Raw genomic sequence first — 26,021 nt, forward strand, 5'->3', positions numbered from 1 at the left:
AGACGATAAGAGTGTGTTTATATGCTATTCGCGGTGTGCGACGATATGCATATATGTCCCGTTTTAATTTCTTCGTTTGTTAGATTCAGATAAGTGTAGTCGTTCTCCCATGCATAATCTTACTGATTAAATGTATTTACAGTTCTTCTAATGAATATTGTCAGTATTAGTTTAAGTGGCTGTACTTATCAGGACGCAACTTGTAAGTTGTATTGGTTCTACACAAATCTCGCGATGTATGGTAGCCGGTATTCTCCAAAGAGAACGTACGCTTTTTTGCTATGACGTTCTTGCGTCAATGACATACCATTGCGCCCAATAATATGCGTATCGTACTAGGTTCAACTGCTAGTAGTCTGCGGAGTTGAGTGCTGAGTTTGAGAGAGGGAATGTCAAGCAGAGAAACATTGGTTAGTGAAGCAGACGGGAACGGCGGCATAATGGGTGAGTTTTCTCGTATTTTTAAATGTTCCCTGTTCTCTTCTGAGTGTAGAGTTGAGCCAAGCCTGGTGTTAACTAGTTCAACTGTCGACTGTTGTTTTTTGAACTGTTTGTCCATAAGCGAAACGAAGTAAGATGGGAAACCGCTCGGGAATCATTTTGGTTATTTCGTGCTTAAGTTAGCCTAGCACCGGATAACTAGACTCTCAGAAGGCAATGTCACACCAAACTTCACTTAGAAATTTGACTATTTAATGTGTCTGTGTTTTATCGTTCTGCGTCAGCTAAGTTGCATACCTCGGAAATTGTGGTGGTCTTCCGGTAATGTTGGTATGTTAAGCAACTATTTTCAACCCAAATTTATCCTCCTTAACTCTGGTCTCTACCGCCCACCATGCTGCGTTAAGGTGAAACATAGGGTTATAGTCAACATTGCTGGATTTATACCTCATTCTGTATGGAAAAAGTATGTCTAAAAGTTGAAAATCCCTGTATCTGTTGCTCGATCTTTTCGACGTATGCTAAATAAAAAAGTGCATCTTAATGAGTACAAGAATGTCTCCCATTGTGCTAAGACAACGTTTTGCACGTAACTTAATGCTGAACGCTTAAGTTCTAGCACTATCTTCAGTTTTATGAATGGATTTATTTGCAAAAACCTATCCATATAACATGTAACACTCGAGTTTTCACGTTCTCATTTTAACAATACTGCAGTAGTAACATACGTTAGCCTGGCATTTCCTGTGTTTTTGTCATGAGTGAGTAGCTACGTAGTCAAGTCTGCTCATTACAACACTGGTGTAGACATCTGTTGCAGTCGATACCCACCAAAACGGTTACGGTAACGGTTAGACCGTTAACTTTGTTTAAAAAGTTAATTGTTAATTGTTTACAATTAAATAACAAAGTGTGAATAAAAAGAGTGAATAAGGTAGAAAAGATAGTGTTATCTTCCCATGTTTCATGTGGATCGATAACCTCACTGATTGCATCCATGTTCTCATTCAGTTTGTGGGTGGTTGACAGACTTACAATGTGACTGTTTTGGTGTTATATGACTGATGTTACATTCCTGGTCATCAGAGTTAAGCCCAGCACAGGGTGGCCCACATTATTCAAATTTAATTGGATATAATATCTATGACAAAGCACAGTAGCAGCTCTACGGCTGCTGCAGTTTATGTTGCTGCTCAGAAGAGAAGAGGAAGTATAATCTACATGCAGTAATTAAACATCTTATCGTGGTAATAAAATTGTTTGTATCTTGCAGTCAGAGCCAAATGGCTTGTTGCATGTGTTGTTTGCATAGTGGCAATGACATAGCACAGACCAGATCAGGCAGACAGCCAGACAGAGAGTGTCATATGGTGTGGCGGTCAAATACCAGGGGGCAGTCTGTGATGACCAAGCTGTGTGTCAGAGAGTGTGTTAGTGTAATTGAGTTTGGCCTCGTCATTTCTAATGTCATAAATAGGAGAACCATTTTTATTGTTTCACTATTAAATGAGTATTGCACATGGACAGATGTAGGTTTGCGCTCACACCACAGGTCTAAATTAAACTGTCTTTATTTTTACAGTGATATTTAAAAAATAAAATAAATAAATAAAAGACTCATGCACATAGTGGCAAAGACAAAGCGTCATATCTGTTTTGGACATGTTTGTTGTGTGTGTGTGGTCTAGCTTTAACTCCTTGTTGAAAATGGAGAATAAGGTGTTGACAATGCAGTGCTGTCAGTTTCAGTGTATTGTGTGTATTGAAAGGGCTGTAGATTATATTTAGGCTCAGGTGCATGTCTTCACATCTGATTTTCTAATATAGACTCACTCGGCTGAGATGGGATTTGGAAGAATCACGTAATGAGACAAAACATTAGATTTACTGAAAGATGCATTGTGCTGTGAAAAATACATAGAAACTGTATCATGTAACAGTTTCATTCACTCATCATGTGACTGAAATAGTAACAAAATGGATGTTATTCAGAATGTATATTGCATCCAGAGTGCTTGATGATACTGAGTTACCATGAGGTAGTGACAATTATCAGCACGTGTGATAGACAGGTGTACGACATTAACATGTATGGTGTAGGGTTGAAATTAAAGCCCTCTATTACTGAATGGGGATGTTTTAGCCAACATATTTCAAGATGTGAAACTACCTATTGTTCAATATTTTCCAAATTGTCACTTGTGTTCGACTTTCACATACCCATTTTCACTAAAGTATTTGCATGGTCAATTTTTTCATTTCAATTTTTGTTCTGCTACATTCAAAAAATCAAAATATTAGCATTTTGACATCAGGGTCTTTGTCCAAGGCTTCACTCACTGTGCTTGCCATACAGTGCTGATAATTAGCCACCGCTAGTCCAACAAGTTTTGCTACAAGGGCTGCAGCTAACGATTTTTTTTCCCCAGCATTGATTAATCTTTTGATTATTTTCTGTTCTAACTGAATCATTGTTTAGTTTCTAACGTGTCAAAAAATAGAGAAAAATGCTCAGTACAGTTTACCACAGCCCAAAGTGACGTCTTCAAATGGCTTTCCAACTGTCATGAATGACAATAATGACAAAGAATGGCAAAAATATCATTGCACTTAAGAAGCTGGAAGCATCAAATGTTTGACATTTTGCTTGTGAAATGACTGAAACGATTAATTGATTATCAGAATAGTTGCCAACTAATTATTAATAATTATTACTAATAACCAATTAGCTAATCAATTAATCAGCAAATCATTGCAGCTCTCTTAGCTACCCAAAAAGCAGCATTCATCACACCAGCAAGACCCCCTCCAAAAATATTTTCATGTGATGAAACTGGATGGCTTTCAGTACGATGTTACTGTGAAATCTCCGACAGTTGTGCATGTGATTGAGACTGACTGTGTGACTGAATGAACTTTATGAACTCGGACCAAATAAGCTTGATGATGTCATCATGCCCTGTACAGGACACACTATTTCAATTCAGTATGAAAAAACTTTAAGCAACCATTTGAACGGTGATCTTCAGGGCTCGATCTAACTCACTGAGTGAGATGAGAGACAGCTAAGAGAGTCAGGCAAAAGTGATTTTTACATGACGTGCTCTAGAAAGAGAAAAGTAGACAGTGAAAATGAAGCTTGCAGTGTAATACTGTAATAATTTATTTTCACTATAATTTCATCCACAAGTCACACCATAACAGAATTTTGGTCATGGGTTTTCTACACATTCTGTAATAAAACATCTAAAAGCTCCATCTCTGAAACTCTGAGTATTCCCATGCAAGGGGAAAAAAAATCAAATTGGGAATGCAGTGTGAATGTGGCCAAGTCATATCAACAGAGACATTTGGAAGAATAACAGTGTGGGATGATGCATGAAATGTCTGAGCTCCCCTAAGGTCGTGGGAAGGAAGGGGTTTTTCAGAAAGCATTGGTATCTTCCTTGCTGTTGAATTCATACTCAACGCTCAGAGTGCTTCTGGGCTTGTTGGTCCTCCTTTTAACCCCAGTTTCCTGGAGCCTCACCACATTGTTTCCTGTAGTTGAACAAACAGCAAAGTGCACTGTGCATTTTTCTGTTACTGTTGCATTGTATCAATGCACTGATTTCATATGTCGTTGACACTGGTTTGGCGCTTTGGCTGAAGACACAGGTGTTGGTTCTCTTGAAGAGAATGGAACTTGTTCCACACTGCTTAATAAATGCTGCTTTTAAACAAGCCCTTCTTTCCTTTGGTCAACACCTACCACCAACGACAAACTTTTTTCCACATCAGCTGTGTGTAGTGCAGTTGTAATTACCGCAAACAAGTTGCCCAGTTTTATAAGGTAACAGTGCAGAACAAAGCAGACTCAGTAGTAAGACAGCTTTTCTGACTGTAACTGAAAGTTGATGCTCAAACCGACTTAAATTCAGCAAATTATTTCTGAAATCATTTGTGAGTTTATGTGAGGTCATAGTTTGGCTGTGAAATTGCTACTTAGCTCAGGTGTGTACAATGCCACAGTGTATCAGAACATAGCAGCACAGTTGTTGCTGATTCTTTTTGTGTGACGTATGTGAAACTACACAGTGTTGCACAGAGACATCATTTTCACTCTGAAGTATGCCAGAGCTTTTGACTTAAATGTCCTGTCATTAATTCACCCTCAGCATTAGAGATGAGGTTATATTTGTGCATTGTTTCAGGCTGAATGTTTGACTGCTCTGCTGTTCATCACCTGTCTCCAACACAGGAAGCCGTTAGGAGAGGGCTCATGGATGTGAGCCAGTTGTCTGGTATTCTGTCAAAAATGTGTGTGTGTAGCTGTAGTGAGATCAGTGTGACGAGTGGGGGATGCATCGTCTTAAGCGCTCAGATTAATGGGTGACCGCTCCTATATACACACATGTGAAATAACTGGTCGATGATACAGTGCAGTTGCTCTACTGTATGTCTTTCTTTGTTTGACCCATAGCACTGTGGAAATGTAATGTGTTAACAGTCTGTTTCAGTGATGATTTCTGAACCTTTTTTCAAATCAGTTTCGTGTCATACACTGTTTATTAGGGTTTCCTCCAGAAACTTCTTGGCATTCAAATGCAGCCTCACAGAATTCAGTTCTCCCAGTTGTGCAGTATACTGCCATGTCTAGGGCTTTTATTGTGAAACAGAGAAAAACTGCAGTAGCCACATGGATGCAAAAATAGTTTGCCATCTTAGTTTATAATGGAGATCCAGGTGTCATTATTTTATTATCTTTGTAAATATAGGCTCAGCATATAACCTCTCCTTTAATATTTATTCAGGGTTATTCAAAGTAAATTATTTGTCCTCGTACAACACTGAGTTGCACAACAGAAGTTTGAGGTCTCCTTCATACTACACACAATGCAGCACAATGTAGTTTTTGGTCCCTTCTGTGACCTAACCAGCCCGCACACCATATTTGGAAGTTCTTCACATTTGTGCAGCGGCTGCAGCAGGATATACTTGTGCATGTTGGCTGACACAGACAAATGCTGATACCACTATATTAGCATATATGCTCATACACCCAGTTTATTAGGCACACATAGCGTAAAGAGAGGCAGTCTAATGCAACAGTCCTGCAATAAATCCTCCTTTCATTAAGATTATAATGCTCAGTGTTTTGTAAATTGTCCAGGATTACACAACAAAAGGTTGTTTTTTTTGTTTGTTTTTTGTTTTGTTTTTATCAGGTACAGCAAAGTTGGAAAAACATATTTTAGCCAAAGTATAGTTTGTCTTCCTTCCTGGCCCAGAAAGCCTTTTCTCTGTGAAGCATGGCTTCCTTTCCTTGCTTTCATGTTTAGATTTCTAAACGTCTCTTCAGATATTAGTGAAGATGACTGTTGACAACAGCTGGTGGAAACACTGGTTTTACACACATCAACTAGATAAGTTATTTCCTAGTGAAAAAAAGAATGACTCAACATATATACACATCTGTAGTTGCTGCTGTAACATTTAAGAAGACCCATGTATTGTTCAGTGTTTCATGTCTATTAAATAGCAAGTAAAAACATTAAAAAAAAAAAAAGACAGAGCTGTTCTTCGGATTCATGGCACATCTGTGTTTTATCTCTGATGTACATTAAAAGCATAATCCAGCCATGTCTAGGTGCCATTGTCCCTACACTATCTCAGTGAACTAGATTGATATGTCCTGTCTTTATGTGCATTGGTCAAATTATTCCTTAGTCTGTAAACAGGTAGGAAATCTGCCAGCAGATGAGCAGAGCTAAAATAGTCTTGCTATGTCATTCATGGTGTCCTTTTACTAATTTCTTTTCCTGGTTCTCTTTCCATGGACCTGCCTTCCTTGACGGCTTCCCTCCCACATCAACTTTTTTATCATCTTGAAAATCTGTCTGCTCCCCAACCCAGCTGTAAGTACTCTGTTTTTATTCTCCTTAGCCTGCAGGGCCTCGTGCAGATACAGATTATCATAAAAATGGCTCATATAAAATTCACTGTTCACCAAATGCTCATAAATGTTACTTTCTTTCATAATTTTCTTTTTTTTTCTTAATCAAGACCTACCTTTAGTCTAAATAAGTTAGTTGATTGTGTAGTTTACCTCCTTAAAGTAATACTAATTTACTAAGGTAACATAAAAACACTTAATAGCACATTTTCCATTCAGCACCATTCACATATCCAACTGCTAGGTTGTAATTAGTGCTTTAACATCTTTTCGTTTGAATATGAAAGTTCACTCTTGACTTTGAAAACAATGGTTTGTCCTTAAAAAGACTATGAGATATGATTGAATGCTCTGGAAAAAGAAGGAAAGTTGTTCTTTTTTTTTTTTTTGGAGGGTTTTTTTCCCCCAGATGTAATATTTTTATATTGCAACATGTCATGATTAAATATTTTTAGGGCTGGGCTGGGTTAACACATTGGTTGGCAATTGTTTTATCGTGCATTAATGCAGTTTTTTATTATAATTATTTTTAAAGCCTAACTAACCGTTGCTCACTTGCTCACTAAAAAATCTGCCTTGATGCACAATAGAATGATTGTAGGCGTTGATTAATTGATGCGTTAACGTGATAATAACGCGTTAACTTGCCCAGCCCTAAATATTTTGTTACACCCATGCCAGATAATAAGCTGCCATTTGTCTTGTACATCCACTCATATTAGACTGGTTCTGTCTTCACATAACTGTGTCCAATTTAAAAAAAAACAACAGCTGTTTATACAGGCACAGTGTATTAATTGTGTTATTATGGCACTGAAGTAGTGTTACATGGTCTTCAAAGTGCCTCTACACTATCAAATGTTCCAATCTGTCCCAATCTCTGCTCATTTTTCAGTATAGTCTTGTGTCAGTGGGAGAAACTATGTTTATTTTTGGTCCACAGCAACAGAAGAACCTAGAGGGATATGTGGGCTTTGCAAATCTTCCCAACCAAGTTTACAGAAAATCCGTGAAAAGAGGTTTCGAGTTCACACTCATGGTTGTGGGTGAGTAATTCTCTTTTAGCAGCTTTTTACATCCTTGCTTCTCCTCACTGTGTGACACAATCAGGCATTCATCTGAGGATAACACACACTGAGAGGGCTACGGTTTCTCAATCTGTTTGCTTATTCAAGTGTGAAGGTCTGAAAAGATGTTGATACATCTACATAAAGTAAATCTGAGTCTGTTCAAACTTGCAGCTCCTACTGTACATGTGCTGTGCAGGATTGAGTTTCACGGAAACGTCATGGCTCAAAGCACTAGCAGCTGGCTGCCCAAACGCATTAGAGATGGTTTTAGTCGAGGAGGATAGGTTTCACATAAAACAAGACTCCGGGAACCCATACTTAAAACAAATGTTTGCCATTCAACAGTACAGGCAGCCCACTTCTGCTGCATGTGTGTTTGTCATTGTGCAGCTTGTGTCTCTTGGATTGTGTGGTGGGAGGAGGTTTCCTGTCATTCCATTCATGCAGCCAGAGTCAAAGCCCCAGCAGCTGATTCGAAGGGAGGCGCACCCATAGGACCCTTCCTTTCTCTGCTGTTCGTTGTCCGACGGTACCTGAACGGGAAACTGCTCTCAATGCCTGCCTGATGTCACATCCTGTCCCCTGGTCTCAAGGCTTTCAGTGCCTACCTGCCCCCTGAGCCTGTCTCCATGGAAATCACATTACCCTCCTGGCTACGTTCTTGTAGTCACGCCCTGGAGTTTCCCCCTGCTGTGCGCTGTCAGGAAAGAGGCTGTTATTTGGCAATTTTATGTGTAGCATGTAATTAGAATAGCAGGGTAATTGTCAAAGTCAAGTGCTTGCCACGCTGAAGTAGATGAAGTGTCAGATAGGTGTGCTTTTCTTTCATTTTTAAGGGGTTGATAGTAGTGTTGTTAAAGGTGGTTTTACCCAGTGGAGGCCCATGGCATTTATTAGATATGATGGAATTTGAAGTCATATTTCAGAAAGAGACAGCTGTGAAATAAGGGACTTACTGTTACAAACAAGCTACTTATTTTCACTGTATTTTAGTGCTTATTTATTAGACTATTTTAAATTTTAAATGAATACAGTTGTTTGTTTCAATATGTTCATATACCATATGCACAACTAGTACACACCCTGTGCCCAAGTCATTGAGCTTATTAGCAAGTTTGGTCTGCATTGTAAACATTGCGACAAAACACACGTGCAAACTGCTAACAACCAGACTTGCAAAGACTCACTGACTGAAGCAATCCCAAAGCCAAGAGTATCGCTGATTATGGGTTAAACGGCTGATTCACCTCAAGTTTGCATGCTTAGGCAGGCTCAGCTGATCAGACACCTTTTTGTCTCTTTTTAAAATAGGTTCGTAAAATTTACTTCGGAAAATCAAAATAATTAAATTTCCTTTCAGTGTTGAAATGCAGCGAATAGTTTAATAACTCAGATCACCCCTGTGAAAGTGGTTGGCAAATCAATAGATGAATGGTATTGAATTTGATTAGATCAGTAAGAATCAAATGTCAGAGCCGTAGTGGGTGCTCTGTTTCTTCAGCCCAGTATATTTTTAATTGTATATGAGTTTAAGTGTACATTAGTGTCAGTATGGATGTAGTGGGGGGATGTTAGCAAACTAGTGAAAGTGGGTCAGAGCCATTTGTTAGTCAAAGTCAATATTTGGCAGCGATTTGCACATTGGCAGGAGCTGACCTTGGTGTTGGCCACTGCAGCCAGAGCTCATTGTGTTTGCTCCTTGTTGACAGAGACTTGAATGAGCTCTGTTGTACCCGTTTAGGAAAGAATGCAATCACATAATCAGGAGGGCGCTTTTAGGGGAATGAGCCAAAATCTGCCACAGAAAACAGAAGGAAACTGATGGCTTTGCCAAAAGATATATGTGTATAACATTTCTGTTGTACTCTAGACTTGTTAAACTTTTACTGTCTGCTGCCCTTTTTGAAGGGAAAGTCCCATTCATAAACACATAGTAGGGGAGGGAAAATGACTGTTTTCAAATGATAACACTGAACATAAAGAATTTCCCGTATGACAAACTAACAGACCTGCACATTATTAGCCCAGTGTTTTGGAAGCCCCATCAAATGAATTAACCCATGGTGGGCTTCTTCTCACAAGCCAAACTTTTCCTGCTTCCCCTCCACCAGCCTCTTGTATGCAGTGGGAAGTGCCTTTGAATAAACCCCCACGGTTTACACAGCTGCTGGAAATTTCCTTTAAAGGAACTGTGTTGGCTGCTGAGTGAGTCGAACAGCAAGTTGACGGGCTTCGGTTGGCAGGCCAGTTCAGTGAGAGTGGTCTTCCTCTAGTCCTACAATTGGGATGCCAGGCTGTAATGACAATAAGTGGCTTGTTTAGCTGGTATGGAGGATTTTAATGAAACTGTCATAGTAGTAAGCCCTCATCACCCAGGAACCTTCAGTTCAGTCCTCATGTTGAAAATCAGAGCATCAGACTTTGCTGGTGTGTCACTGTAAACAGAACAACACAGGGTTCCAGCATGGCAGGCCACAGAGATTTTCAGAGGTCTTGCCTCAGAATGGCCTAACTGGAAAATCCAACTGTAATGGAAACAGAAGGAAGGCTGATGGAAAAGGAGGGCAGAGCAGCATGGTGCACACCCTGTTTCTTCACCTTCATTTCCTGCCTCTGGTGCTGAATGGTAGTGAAGGTCAACTGAACTCCTCCCGAGCCAGAGCAGACTCTGGCATGCTCTGCTCTACTGCTGTCCAGCAGTGTGATCGCCACTTTTCTGAGTGCTGTTAGCATTGATGCAGAGGGGCTCCACAGCTTGTTAAAGGCAAAACAGGAGAGTTCACACATAGGTTGTTAAAGAAATTTAGTCTGGGGTGGCTGCTCTGTGGGTGTACTTCCTTTGCCCGCCTCCTTCCCCCCCAAAAATATTTGAGGCATTGGTCCAAACTGGAAAAAAAAAACTGAAATGCAAACAAGTGGTTAGCTGGATTTGAACCGAGAACATGGCAGTGTTCTTCAGGATGAAAGTATCAACACACTTGAGTATTGTAGTATGTTTTGTGATACAGTATTGATTCTCGAAATTATGTGATTGATTTTAAACAGTAGTTTTAACAGACTGTGAACAGAACTCAGTGTTGTGATTTTATAAAAACAGTAAACCTTTATTATTATCAGATTTTAAGCATATGGTTGTGTGTCCCATGTACTGAGTTGTCCTAAAACTGGTGCAGTGGTTGTGGGGTAGGGTTTCAGGTTTGAATCCCTTCTGTGCGGAGTTTGCATGTTCTCCCTGTGCTTGTGTGGGTTTTTTCTGGGTTTCTCCGGGTACTCCAGCTTCCTCCCACCATTCCCAAAAACATGCACATTGGGTTAATCGGCTACTCTACATTGTCCCTAGATGTGAGTGTGTGGTTGTCTGTCTTTGTGTGTCAGCACTGCGATTGACCACCGACCAGTCCAGGGTGAACCTTGCCTCTTGCCCGTTGTCAGCTGGGCAAGTACTCTGTTTTAGCTGTAAAAATGAAAATAATCTGCCATCCCATAATCCCATAATCACATCACGTCCTGGCCAAGACCAGTTAATGTGTTACTTAATTCTGCATAACTCAAATTTAGACAGTTTTATCCCTGTTTCAGAAGGTCAATTGCCAAGACTACCAAAATTGAAAAGAAGTTTTAGAAAAGTTGCTGAAATGGGGAGATTACAGTAGACATGTATGGCTCCTCTTAGCTCAGTTTGACGCAGTCACAACTGACTGCCATTTGGTATGTTGTGACATTTTGCAGTTCACTCACTTAGATTGCTAAATTATAAACCGGTTTTGGGTAAAGGGTCACGTTCTTGTATAATGGTTCGGTTTTGTGGCAGATCTATGACCCACTTTCAAGCAAACAAGAAGCCACATTTCTGAAGAGCTATGATCAGCATCTTCAACCCACCATCATCACTCTTGGTCTGATGAGTTTTGGTCCCTTGTAACCAGAGCTCCCCATCCTCTCTTTCCTCACACTGCATCTCCTTGGTCCTGCTGTTCTTGTCAGCGCTTTGCCCCCCTAATTCAAACTGATATTTTTATTGTATATTTCACCCACAGTTTGCACAAAACCACAACTTCTCCCATTACCCATCACTTAAGAGCTCTCCAATCCCTTTCAGCATTGAAGAAATGTTTACAGCAGTCTTGCATGTTTCATCATAGACCAGCGACGATCACTGAGATTCTGAGATAAATGTGGCTCTACCCGCTTAGGAAAATATTTATGACTCTGAATGTTGAATGAAGGATCCTTTTGTGCAATGTTTTCTTCATCTCCTTGTCCTCCTCTGTGTTCATGAAGCTTTGAGAGTTGTTTCAGCAGTGGCACGTGTTGGCTTTGGCCACTTGTAAAGGTCAGGAGCAGCTCTTTGGCTACAGTGGCAGCCTGGTGTATGACTGCCTCTTCTCTCACACTGAAGCTTTTGTTCAGCAGCTCCTTGCTGCCCTCCACTCACCCCCGATCTTAACCGGCACGCTGCTGATGGTATTGGATTACCACAGTCAATCCCTCCAGGTTCTTGCAGAAATGTTTGTGACTATTGCAGCTTCAAAAGCTGCCAATAAATTGCACTTAATCTTTTGCACTTCACAACTTCTCTAAGTCAAAGGCCTGGATTATAGCATATATAGATAACTGCGCCACAGACACACAGTGTCTGCCTGGACGATGTGTTCCACACATGCGCATAACATATTCTGTAACTTGTTGTAGCAAGAGCAAAACTATAGATGGGTTGTCCTCCACTAACACCAGAAGAAATTATTACATTTTTCTCAAATATATTCAACTTAATGGAAAACAGTCATGCTACAACATGCATCAAAGGCCACATAGGGGTCAGAGGACTGTTTAGACCATCTCGTAACTAAATTGATCCAGAGAAGAGATATATCAAGATCTGTGTGACACTGATTGATTAATTGATCATATTTTGTATTCATCCTGTGGTCACTGTGCACGAAAGCACTTCACAGTTTTAGGAAAAAAGACAAAATGTTCTATTTTTGCAAGTGGGTATTAATTTAACTACAAGATTTAATTCTGGTATGTCTTTTTTTTTTAAGTTTCTTCATATAAGAAAAATATCCTGTTCAATGTTTTCTTAACTAAAGTAGCCATACATGAACCTTGACTAAAAAAACAGTTTACGAATGGAAAACTTTAGGATCAGGAATTAGGAACTGATAAGGTTCATTGGTTGTCATTATACAATGGGATTGCACAGTGAAATGCAGCTCCCTTTGTGTTGTACACACCAATAAGAATAAGCCAACTACTTTGTGAATGTGATCATCAAACATTTGGTTCCAACAACAAATTCTTTTCAGTTTTTAATACTTTTATGGGTGCAGTTACACAACACTAAACACAAAATAACACGAGATAAAGTATTGTGTTGGTTGCCTTCTTCTTTGTTTATTTTTCATTGACATCTGTGAAAAGGAGCTGGTCAATAAAATGGTAGTTGACATGAACATGGATGAAAATAAGTTTGAAAAACAGGAAGTGATATTAAAAGTGAGCTGTATTTCTGATCAAAGTCTACATTAAAGTGAAAGAAAGGACTTGCACTGGAATTAGTACAACAAAAAAAAAGGTTTATTTGAGTGAGTGTGATTGCTCCTTGTGCTACAGATTTCTTTCTGTACAGTGGAATGGAATCTGTGCTCTTGATTTCTGTTTTCACTCCTTTGTTACAGTCAAAATTCATGATGACTGTGGTGGTTGGAAATCTCCCCCCCCTTCTGCCTTCCCATGATTCTCTGATTAGATTCCTGAAATGCAGACAGGAAAAGAATTTGAGGACAGAACTTCCACCCTGTCTGTCTCCTCCTTCGCCTTGTGTTAACACTCGTCCTGTTTTAAAAAGGAGGTTGAAGGGAGCCATTTCCTGTACTGAAAAAAAAGTTGAATCTGAAACATGTAAAGAATGTCAAACCATGAAAGATTATGTTAGAAGTGGAGTTGATAAACATCTGGAAATTGTGTCATGTTGCACTTCAGTCTGGCTTGAAAAGGAAGATTAGAAAACATGAATAGCATGAAATGCATCTCTCTCTCTCTCTCCCGCTCATTCTGGCTCTGTCTTTGTCTTTCAGGAGAATCTGGTCTGGGGAAGTCGACGCTGATCAACTCACTCTTTCTAACAGATCTGTACTCCCCTGATTACCCAGGTCCTTCGCATAGAATTAAAAAAACTGTACAGGTAATTTTTTTTTTTCTTCAAGAGGAATAATCCACACGTTTCTTCTCTTCAAGTGTCAACACTGTAGTGATTTTTGTCGATGAATCGCGATTTTGGAAACATAAGTAGGGCCCTGTTGGAGGGTCACGACCAATAATCAGGCTCTTAAGGGGTTAACAAATCACAAATATATGCTGGAGCTTAACCATTCAGGCTTTAAACGCAAACAGTAAAATCTTAAAATATCTGGACCAGCTTTCCAAAAAATAAATATTCTGGTCTCAAAAAGCAGCGTGCATTTATCAGGATTAATCCAAGACTTGAAATCAGTTGTAAAATTCAACTCGGGATTGCAGCACTTTGTCGCCTGAGCACCAAGATAACACAGAGGTTGTGTGTCTTCTTTCACACATAGTTAGATAAGGCAACCAGACTTGGGGAGAGTTTGTTAATGCTGCCAGTGCTGCACAGTGGGTAATTATTCTTACATCTGATTTGACTGCCTGAAAATTTATTTTCACTGGGCCAGAATATAATACAGGATGTATAAGTAGTGCCAGGCTTTATCAGAACATACAGTTGGGTGTCATCTGTTTAGCAATTAAGCAATTAATTACCCCTGGGATATCATGTAAGTGATAAACAAAAAGGTACCCCAAACAGATCCTTTGGGATCCCCCCAAAAGAAAGAAGCACATCTCTAAGTATTACAGAAAAGGACCTGTTTGACAGATAGATGAACCAATCGATCAACACATCGCTGATGCCATCACAGCTTTTTAGAGGGTTGGTTAAGACACTGGCATCTATTTTGAATGTTGAGCTGAGGTCAAGGACATCTAGAACTGAGAAAACACCAGTGGCAGCTACAGTAGATCATTGGTGACAGTTCTGTGTGCGAAGCAGAATACAACATTGGAATTTTGATTGTTATTCATAAAGGACATTAGTTGTGTGGAGAAAACCATATAAAGTAGCAGCTTAGAAGCAGATCTAAATTAAATTGAAACAGTGATGGCTTCTTCTAAAAAGAGGTCAATAACAGCATGTTTAAAATAGAGGGTTTAGTGCCAGTAGGCAGAGAGCAATTAATAATAGCTAAAATATCTGGACAAATTGTCTGAAATGCAACTTTTAAAGTGGGTCGGTAAATTAAAAAACACAAAAAGGGCACTTTATCCTTGAAAATAAAGCGATGATTATCAAAGGCAGAGAAGCAACCAAGCAACACTGAAGGACAGCTAAAATAATTTCTGTGTGTAACTGCAAGGCCGCCCTCAGCCTGTCATTGTCATTTCATTACTTCTCTTGCTATAACCGAATTTTGAACTCATAAAGGGCCAAATATTTGTCTGTCAATTGAAACATGATAGGTTACCTTCACCCTGACACTGGTCAGTGTAAGTGTCAGAGTCTGAGGCTGCTATAACATGGGTGTGCCCTAACTTTTGTTCTTCAGTGTCTCTCTGCATTAGAGCCATCAGCTAAATAGTTGCTGTGTGAGATCTTGTTTCGTGAGGCTGCTCCTCCAGGTTGTTGCCACCCTTGTGTTTGTGTTAGACAGTGAAACCGGTTCATCTGCTTTAGCAATGAGATAGTTTGTTTGCCAAAGGCAAATATGCATCAAAATTTCCAATAAAGTAGTGTAATGAGATTGTTATTAGGGTGTACAGTTGTAACACTTCCCTACAAGAAGTTGTTGTTTTCAGGACTGAGATATTCCTGTGATTTTGTTTGTTGTCTGAGTGCTTGAAACTACAAATCCAAAACTTTTGATGATTTGATCTGAATGGAATCCCTCAAGCTAATCCTATAACAGGGAAAAATAAATTTCTCTAATGAAGTAAACAAGGAATATTTTGACATAAATTAAAATCCCAATCACATTTTAAACTTTGGAGACCCAAAGTGGACAACATCAGGAAAATAAATAAATTCATCTTGACTCCGTTTAGCAGACATTTCATTCAGACTAAAGAAACAGACATTCACATGACTGACTGTTGGTCCTCTTTGTCGTAATGAAAAAAAGGTATTAAAATGGTCATCAAAGGACTGACAATGTTGGTCTGTGGAAAAGGCTTTCTTAAAGCAAACAGTTCGGGAAAATACCCTGAAATAACTTTGTTATTGTGTAAAGAATTATTCTTTATATGATTATCCATTTCATAATGTTCTGTTTATATTTTCCGGTTTTAACCATTTTGTGTCTCCATGTTGAGCGAGGATGCATCTTGCACTACAAACTGGTGCAAGTGGAAGATGAAAGTCAGTATTACTGTTTTGTAATACAAACTGTAAGTACTAAAACAGTACTAAGCAGTACTAAAACAACTCAAGGTTTTCTCTGTCTAAATCACTGGTTACTATGCTGGACCAGAACCACCGGACTTATTTTGGTTCTGTGAGATCTGGAGAAAGGAGGCCCGTTGATGCGGCACATCTGTGTTAGGGTACGCTGCTTTACGAGCCCCCTTGGAAACTCTGTTATATGAGCTGAAGTATGGTTAAATTACCCAAGAAAGGACATGAAATTTGTGGAGTGCAGCTAGCAGCAGGTAGATGTGATGCGATGTGAAGAAGGTTACATTTCAATTGATACTATGTCTTTCTAGATGTGTGGAGACTCCTTCCACTACTGTGTAAATGAATGAGGTGTGCTACAGATCGATCACATCCTGTACATCAGAAAACGGTAAAAGCAGTAATTAAAAGGTGAAAGGGTAAGGGTAAGTTTAGCTTTTGACTCTGTTAACTCCTACTGATTGACCTAAAACAGTATGCTGTACGGTTGCTGTAAAGTTGGTATCTAGTGCAGGCATACAGTTGCAGTGAGAGGGTTAAAGTGTATTTGTCTGATGTAAACACAATATTTATATATTGTGTCCACAATATTCACATAAACACAATATATTTACTTCTGTCTGGTCCACAGCTCTCAAATGTAAACACTGGGATAATATTAACACAAAAGTGATGTCTTTGCTCCTCTTGAAAAAACAGAATCTGTCATAGCTGTTTGTACATGGGTGGATTTAAAATTGTACGTCTGAAAAGTTTTACTGTAGAAATGCATGCACAAAGTGTACACATTCCATCCAAGGCAGTCAACCATGGGTTTAGTATTACCATATCAGACATTGTTGATTGTCTTCCTTAAGCCCCAGACACATCAAACCGATATCAAAGCGCTAGCAATGGTAAAAGCAGACACATGAGTCATCACCTCATGCATCTGGAACTTAAAGTTGCACAGGAACACCCCTCAAAGACTACAGCCAACAAGCAACCAGCACATATGTTTGCCTGCATAACAGGAGATAACTAGAGATGGAACCAATCAGATCTGATACCGGTATGGGGTTCTGATCCTGATGCAATGAAGAGTAAAAAGACAGAGACTGGATGTGAACCCACACACAGTTCATCAGCATTAACTGACACACTGATATTTATATCCCTGAAACACTGACACTGTCTATTCATAAGTATATAGACATTTGCTGTCGGCTTGCATATTAAAATTTAATGAATTTCAAACTGCACAAAACTTTTCTTTTTCATAAAAGCTGCTCTAAAATATTCACAGTACCACTGACATGTCAGGGACTGTACCATAAGATTAGATTTAAGCAGTGTCCTGACTGGCGCTTTATTTCCTGTGTCTCTCTGATGGGAGGTCTCTTGCACCTCATTAAAGTGTGTACTGCATAAAACCTCAAATAAACAGACAACTTCCTGTGATGATGTACTGATAGCACAAGGCACGCGTCTTAGTATACAATATACTGACTCTCCTCCATTCCATGATGAAGAAGTTCCCTCCTAATACATGCAGTGTGACTGTCCAGTGGTTCATTACTAATTCACACAGGTTGTAGCTGAAAACACTGCTTCTAATTGCAGTTGCTGTCATGAAAAAAAATCCTCAAACACCTTTGTCTGTGAAGCTCCACTTCTTGTTAAATTTGCTTTCACTGTGCTCTTGATTTTTCCCTTTAGGTTGATCTACTCTAATGTAGTTGCATTCAAGTCAGTGTAAAACAAAACACGGTCAGTCAGCTTATGTGTTATAGTGGTGACTGTTTGAAGAGAAGAAGGCGTATTTTGGCAGCCTGCCAATGGCCACTGACCTCATTTATTGTAGATGTATGTATATATTTACTTTCATTTTGTGAGTGATGGGTGCTAATTGTGCCCTCTGGATATGGTGCTTTAAAGAGGAGTTTTGTGCATTGTCTCTTGTTTGGTGCGACCCAAACAGACTTCATTTTCAATGAGCAACTCCATGCTAAAAAAAGCAATGTTTGACTGGCTCCTTTTAGTTAGTTACGGCTTCAAGTCTGTCCACACCTAGCATAAAAAACAGTGCACTGTAATATTAGGTCATAATCCCCAACCCCCCCACCTCCCCTTTTGCTTTATTCAAACAAAAATATCAAACATTTGCTTGTTCCAACTTTTTAAATGTAAGAATTTGCTGCTTTTCTTTGTCACTTATGATAGTAAATGAAGAGTCTTTTGGCTGTGTATTGTTGGTTAGAACAAAGAGTTGGGTTCTGGAAAATTAAAATGTATCACAGTTTCTGAATATTCTGTAGAATAAACAATTAATCATGAAAATAATTGGCAGATTAAGCAGTAATGAAAATAATCATTAGTTTCAGCCCTGCACACCTGTTTAGCTTAGATTGAATAATTGTCATGTTAATTCAAACAGTAACAAACATCAAAGCTGCAGGTGTGCCTGTGCCAAGAGTGAAGTTGTTACCAGGAGTGATAGTAAAAGTGTGAGGCATCCTGAGTGTTTGATGCTCTTTGGCAGTTTCTTCACTGCTGCATAGTTTGACTCAAGCTTCCTTTTGAAGAGTGAAAGGCGATACTGTTGGTGTAAAGGTGCTCCACCAGGCTTCCCTCTCTCTCTCCTGTCCACTTCCTGTAGTAGTGTTCAAATTGGGCTAGTGTACAGTAGTTCAGCTCCATGTTAAGGATCTTCCCTTCACCTGTTCCTTGTGATCTACTACTTTGCTCTAAATCTCCTCTAATCCCTGGCAACACGCTGAGGGGCTCCGTCTGCCCTCCCCTCGCTGCTGCTTCCAATATGTTTACCTGCCTGTTACACCCTGTCAGCTCTTATTTAAAGTTTAAACGAGATTTAGACAGTGTGTGTGTGTGTGCCTTCTTATGTTAGATCAGAATTCAGAATCAGAATTCTTTTATTTATCCCCGAGGGGAAATTCTTGTTTGTACAGACATTGCACTTGAAGTTTTCCCGACCAAGAAAGAAAGTGAAAGATATAAAAATAGGATAAACAACAAGATAAGTATAAATCTAAAAAAATACAGGTATTTACAACATACTGTATATACATTGTATATATAAAGTAAGTGTGTCCATTACAGTACAGAGTTCAGTAGTCGACAGGCAGGAATGATTTCCTGTGTCGCTCTGTGGTGCATCGTGGCAGTAGGAGTCTGTTGCTGAACGAGCTCCTGTAGCTGATCAGCACATTGTGGAGAGGGTGAGAGGGAAAGTCCAGTATAGTTCTTATTTTGGACAACATCCTCCTCTTAGACACCACTGTCAGAGAGTCCAGTTCCTCTCCCACAACATGGCTGGCCTTCTTAATGACTCTGTTGAGTCTGTTAGTGTCCCTCACCCTCAGGCAGCTGCCCCAGCAGGCAACAGCATATGTGATGGCACTGGACACCATCGACTCATAGAACATCCTCAGCATCGTCCTGCAGATGTTGAAGGATCTCAGCCGCCTCAGAAAGTAGAGGCGGCTCTGGCCCTTTCTGTGCCAGACAGAATGTTTAAGGAAGGTTTTAGAGTCCCAAAGGAAGAAATGGAGAGCTATAGCATATGCTTAAAATGAAATGTGCTGTATGTGAGTTTATGTACTGCATGTTGTTTATCATCTCAAGGGCCAAGACAATTATGGAGAACAGAGTTCTTCTTTTTCTTTTTCCAGGAACCACAAACTAATTACATTTCAAATAATTGTGGCCACTTTTTTTCTTGTCTTGCCAAAGAATGTGATTAAACCCTGAGGAATGCTGTGTGTAACAGACCCAATATATTATTCAAGAAAAATTAAAAAAAAAAAAAACAGTGAAGAAGATGACAACCAGTGAGAACTAGCAGAGGTGACAGGCCAAGGCAGATGTCTCTGTCGTTCCTGGATAATAAGTCTGGTGGAGCCTACAGAGCATACAAGGACAGGGACTTGGTGATTATCCAGCAAACTGCCTTATGAACTGAGCTCAGTCTTGTCCTGACTTTGCACAGACATGCCTCACTTTTTACGTTAGACACTTGCTCCTGCTTCGGAGATTAAAATAACAAGATAGTCTGATGACGTCAGAATCACATGAAGGGAAGGGTTATCTCTGTTATTCTCAGCAAACGCTGTTTGAAAGATTGTGTCACATGACTGAGGTCAGTAGTTTTGGCAGTATGGCAGTATTTTGCCATAAAATTGCAGTCTGAACAAGTTTGTGTTGCTTCAAGGAGGGACTCTCTAAAACAACAATGTGAAAAACATGATGTAATATTTCTGGCCACAGCACAATAGGGTGGAGGATGTAACAGTAAATACCACGAGAGTTTTTAAGTCTGTCTCCAGTCAGAGTGGTATCTCTGATTGTTCAGGTATTTAATTCAGTGGATGAACAAAAAAATGTGTGATGTTCCAGTCTGTTCTCAACTAATCCAGAAATGGTTCAACAAAACAGTCTTGACTGAGCTTTCTAGAGCTTTCACATCTAATTCCACAAATTCCTTGTATTTTCCTTAGTTTTCTTATTTTTATTTTCCTTATTATTTAAATTGTCCCTGGGGCTTTAGTTGCCCAAGTTGTCACAATTTTTATTTCTTAAATTTGGGCTGCAGATGGAGTGCATGAGTTTACAAAGCAAATATTCATAGAATGGAAGTGTAATGCAAAACAACTCCATCATGTGTAGCTTGTTTTGCTACTAATTATTCACAGTATATTAAATATAAATAAGTTTACGGTCCTGAGGTCCAGTCATACACTCTTAGTTGCTGTACTTTTACAAGACTGTCTTTGTGTGACATGTTGTGGCTTAGTGTTATTGTTCATTTTCCCATGAGCTCACAGTCCATTGGCAACCTGTCTCATTAGTAGACATGTCTGTGGCTTGACTCATCCTGTTATGCAGTATAGAAAGAGAGACACTGCAGTATTCTTCACTGTTGTCTACTCAGCAGTCCTACACGTAATACTTAAGACCATCTCATTCACCTGCTTGGTTGTTATGTGCACCATGTCCTTATCTATATCAGCCTGTCCGTTTCTAGAATCGGAAGCATTGTCAGACCCAGTATGATCCAGCTGTCTTGCATTAGCTTTTATTTTCACTCTAGTTTATGTATAAAATAATCTATGTTTAATTCTTGAATGTTTAGAATGTCTTTAAAAGTTCTTTTGTCAGTTAAGCTGACACTCATTGTATTATAGTTACTTGTTAATATTAGTCTGGTCAGCTGAGCCTCACGGTAGCAGCTCTGTAGGTCGAAGGTCAGTTTAAAACCAGCCAGGCTGTAATTAATACACTCAGTACATAGTGGATGTGGGTAAGTTGTGGGTAAGTTGTGGGTGTTGGTCACGGGGTAAGGTGCTGCTGTAAAAGCTTTGCTGGGCGATCTTTTACTGTAACAGTCTGTGTGTTTCTAAGAGAATAGTGGAAGAAATGCCAAAGAACCAGAATCCTTCAGCCAACCAGTTGTCTAACTGGTTAGCTCCTAGTAGAGAGAGAGAGGTGGAGGAAGAAGAGGTCACGCTCAGTGCTATCAGAGCTTTCTCATAACACACATTTTGGCTTGTCATGGTCAAAAATGGCCATACAGGCATGCATTCTAAGAGTGGATATTGTATAGTTAAACTCTACTATAGATAAAATCTGCTGTTGCTGTATATGTATTTTTTGACTTGAAGCAGCAGGGTGTGACACATATTGTGGCCCATCAGATCTTATCATCACACCACCCAGTTGCCTAGCAAATCAACGAGAGATGCTTTACTAGTGCAACAACAAAGACTTGATACTCTAACCCACCTGAAGCACCTGACTAAATTGCTGTTGCAAATTGAAATCTGGTGCAGAAATGTGTTTTTTTTTTTCTCTGCATCATGCAGATGCTAAATATGTTTGTCTGATACTGTACAAAAGCGTAGGCATCAGGCGTCAGTAGAGACCCTAGGTGACAGTCTCTGCACCATGCTCATTTTGTACAACTTGCTCTTTGACTCACTTGACCTTGTCTGACAAAGTTTGTTGTGCTGTGAGAGCCATGGGCATTCTGTGCTGCTACATGTAAGGTATTTGCTTAACGTGTGGATAAACTAGCTGCTTTCTTTAACTATTCCAAATTTTTACTTCTCAGAAGCTCCTTGTAAGAAAATGTTCAAACTTTCAAGTCTGAAAGCAAAGTTTATACATCACAGATGGTTTTTAGGGAGTGTTGTAATGTCAGCATTAGTTTGCTAACAGCTGGCTGGCCTTGCTTAACCTCAGTGAGGGGTTTCTCATCACTCGCTGACAGCCCGTGGAAGCTCTGTGATATGAGAGAATGGCAGTTAAAGTCTGGTTCAGATATGCTGATTAAATCAAAGTTCATCTGCTGATCACCATCACGAGTTGTGCACATGCTGGTCAAGACACAGCCCTTCTGGCCTTTCTGAAGTGTTCAGAGGAAGCTTTGCTGACCTTGTTCTTCATCTGTCCAGTGTTCCGCACAGATCTAAAGCTGGTGCTTTTTCTTCGTCTGTGTATTTGTATAATAACATTAAGTAAAAGTAGTCTTGCTGAGGTCAATGACCATGCTTCTTTAGGAGCATTATTTAATATTTCATGTCTTTTCAATTTGGTATATGGCGTCCCTTCAAAATATGTGTCTTGAGTAGTTTTTCCTTCAAACTAAATACTGTCTTCCTGGGAAAGACTCCTCACGACAGCTCCAGTGCCCCACAGTTCATGAGACAATCAAGTCATACATGCACACAGACAGTAAATCTCACTTTTATAGCAGAAAACAGGACCAAAGTTGTTTCAGGTAATGTTAATGTGCGAGCATGTGTATCTTCAGTGTCCAAGGCGGTGTGGAAAGTTTGAATCACCCACATAGTTATGAGCTGCATAGACATATGTTTAACTTTTTTTGGGGGGGGACATAAATCAGTGACTCTGGATGTCAACAGAACCTCAAATGAGCACATGAGTAAATAATCGGTAACTGACCATCTTGCTTGCACTTGTCTAAAAAAACTGAATCATACAGTAATTATTATAATTAATTTCAAATTTCTTGACTGATATGTGTCAACATTGTTCATTGCAGGTGGAACAGTCTAAGGTTCTGATAAAGGAAGGAGGAGTGCAGCTTCTGCTCACCATCGTTGATACCCCCGGCTTTGGTGATGCAGTTGACAACAGTAACTGGTGAGTTCAGCCATCTGTTAATATAAGATACCATAATGCATTAGAATTGTATCACTGTGCCTGACACTGATGTGAATAATGTGTGGTCCTCAGCTGGCAACCGGTCATTGATTACATCGACAGTAAGTTTGAGGATTACCTCAACGCAGAGTCCCGGGTCAACAGACGGCAAATGCCAGACAACAGAGTGCAGTGCTGCCTGTATTTCATCGCTCCTTCTGGGCATGGGTAGGTACCGCAGGAATCTTCGGAAAGTCACAGAATTTTTAATGCTGTATTTCAAATAGGGAATTTTACAGACCCTCAATAACAACATATGTTCAGGCTTGCTTTACACACATTAATGGTAAACAAATGGTTCATAGTCATTGAGTAAAATCATGAAAAGGTGTTTAGATTTCAGAACGTTCCTGCCATGACACCTGGGAGCCAAACTACTCCTGTGGTCAGGAATCAATTGGCAGCCCACCCGCCTCAGAATGCAGCGAGGAAGAACCAGTCAGGACTGAGACTTTCACATAACCTTGTGTGCACCACTAATAGTCAGTAGTCAATGGATATTAAGAGACAGTAGGACAAAGGAAACAAACAAAAAATGTTAAGGGATGCATATGGTGAATATATTAAAGTCACTTTATTTATTCAGTGCATTTTTTTGTAAAAAAAAAAAAACAAAAGTCTGAAATGCTGCGAAGGTTCACATATCAAAAAAGCAAGAGTAAAGACTTGACTATGGATATTGTTCACAGTTGAAATAAACTATAATTATTCACTGGATTCATTTACTTTGCAAAGCTGAAATCAGAGTTAAAAATGACACCAAGATGTCTGCCAGTGTGTTTCACATATTCCGCCAACTTACTGCATTGTGTGCGAGAGGTTTTCCCTCTCCTCATTGTGGGTTCATGCGGGAACACTTGGGAAGAAATAAGCAACAGAGCTACAGATTTCAGCTGTTGTGTTTCAGTGCTGCTCCCCTGCTGCTTCATTCCCTGGCCAGCAGTTAAGTAGTACCAAACCCTGCTGACTCTGCCTGTGGCCTCCTACCAGGCTACCAAGCAGGAATAACATTGGTGTAATCTGTCCTGAGCCTGTTGACCTGGAGACTCCATTCCTCCCATCTGTGTCTTGGCTCTGGTCCCTGCCAAACACATACACACACACATACACACAGTTGGCCTGGCTGTTTTCACACACATTAGGGCACACTGTGCTGCTTGTTGGCCCACAGTGACCCAGTGTGGGTTACTGACCACAGCCTTGTTGGCTCTCTTGGCAGTTTAAAAGCACCATATGGACCCATTCATTTTCTACACCTGCCCTGGAGTTCCGTGTCTAAGTGTGTTGTGTGTGTATGTCTGTGTGTGTATTTGTAAGTGAGTCAGGTTTGCACTGGACAACATTAGACCACCACTGGCCTTTTAACAAGTATGAAATTGACCGCACGGACTACTGGCTCTTAAAAATTTCAATAACTGTATTCTGTGTTTTTTTCCATAAGGGTGAAGTGATGGCTCTTCATGTCCTGTTCAATCTGCAAATAATTATTACATTTAGATGCTGATGGAGATGTTCATTACTGCTCATTACTGCTGCTGTCCATGGCATGCATTAATTTTGACATGTTTTACTGGTTTGAGAAATGGGATCATTAGTTGTGAAGTTTGGCCATTCATAGTCATTATGCTCCAATTTACAATGGAGGTCTTTGTTTCTAATCCAGCAGTTTGTTGCTGCAGGTGAAAAGCTGATCCAGATATATTACTGCAATAGCAACAAAGAGGAGTTGTAGTATGATTGCGTGGAAGTGTTTTTGGTTTGGTGAAAGCATCAGTATTTAACTTTGCTTGTCACCAATGTGTATAACTCACCTGATGATTTACTCATGTGTGCAGTTCTGGTTCTCCAACACCAGGATGTGTTTACTGTGCACGAAAAAGGCTTTATGCAACACGTTGCTTTGGAAAATCAAACAGAAATGATTGAGAAAAGATGCAGTTTAATTCGAGTTGTTTTCAGCATTCTCTTTCTTTAAAAAAAGAAAAAATCTTCACTGTGGCTCCATACATAATGCAGGAAAATAAGCACAACAGTGCTGTCAAAGTGGACCATGGCAATAATTATCAACCATTCAGAACGCAGAGAAGTTTCATGTGATTTAGTTAACAACAAAAGTGGAGCACACCTATGCATACATATTTGAACGGAGCCAGACTAGAGTTTTTCCCTCACTTACAGTCATTAGGCTAAGCTAAGCTAACCACATCCTGGCTCCAGCTCTGTCCACACAAACATGAATGTTCTTGTCAACTCACTCCAGGAAAGAAAGCAAATAAGTGTATTTTTAAAATGTTGGACTATTCCTTCATATAATAGCAAGAATATCAACTACTAGCTGCTTAAATCTGAAACCCGTTGATATCTGCCCTCAACATCCTTTAATGATTAGTTTGGAGATTTACTACATATATTTTGTCCAAATACAGCTTTATGTACTGTATGCCCTACCGGCAACACAAACACAAATAGACATACAACAGTGAAGCATTATAGTGACATTTGAAAGAGGATTTACCAAACAGACAGATTTACAATGCTTTCTGGTCCATGGAGATGTTCAGTTTGAGGTCAGCCGAGCCATGAAACATGACTTTGGACCCTGCAGCTCCACGTCCACTGGAGCTATACACTGACACGCTGACCTTTTAAATCGCCTCTTCTCTGTCCTTTTTCTCCAGACTGAAGCCCCTCGATATTGAGTTCATGAAACGGTTACATGAAAAAGTAAACATCATCCCCCTCATCGCCAAAGCTGACACAATGACTCCTGAGGAGTGTCAACAGTTCAAGAAACAGGTGTGTGTGTGTGTGTGTGTGTGTGTGTCACTTCTAACTGAATGTTTCTGTTGTTATTGTTTCAGTGGAGTCCTAATGTCGCTAG

At 39.8% G+C, this 26,021-nt stretch overlaps 1 protein-coding gene across 2 annotated transcripts in view; it reads left to right on the plus strand.

The window, feature by feature from the left end:
* The first annotated feature begins 287 nt into the window (after positions 1–287).
* Positions 288–26,021, plus strand: part of LOC124074471 (septin-7) — a 33,750-nt gene continuing 8,016 nt past the window's right edge. For both annotated transcript variants that reach the window (XM_046417441.1, XM_046417442.1), the window contains exons 1-7: positions 288–444; positions 1,854–1,855; positions 7,320–7,422; positions 13,527–13,633; positions 22,980–23,080; positions 23,174–23,308; positions 25,819–25,936. In XM_046417441.1, coding sequence (XP_046273397.1) covers positions 390–444; positions 1,854–1,855; positions 7,320–7,422; positions 13,527–13,633; positions 22,980–23,080; positions 23,174–23,308; positions 25,819–25,936 — 621 coding nt within the window. In that variant the 5' untranslated portion in view covers positions 288–389. The remainder of the gene's footprint in view (positions 445–1,853; positions 1,856–7,319; positions 7,423–13,526; positions 13,634–22,979; positions 23,081–23,173; positions 23,309–25,818; positions 25,937–26,021) is intronic.

The sequence above is a fragment of the Scatophagus argus genome, chromosome 17 (genome assembly GCF_020382885.2).
Source record: "Scatophagus argus isolate fScaArg1 chromosome 17, fScaArg1.pri, whole genome shotgun sequence".
Taxonomy (NCBI): Eukaryota; Metazoa; Chordata; class Actinopteri; family Scatophagidae; genus Scatophagus; species Scatophagus argus.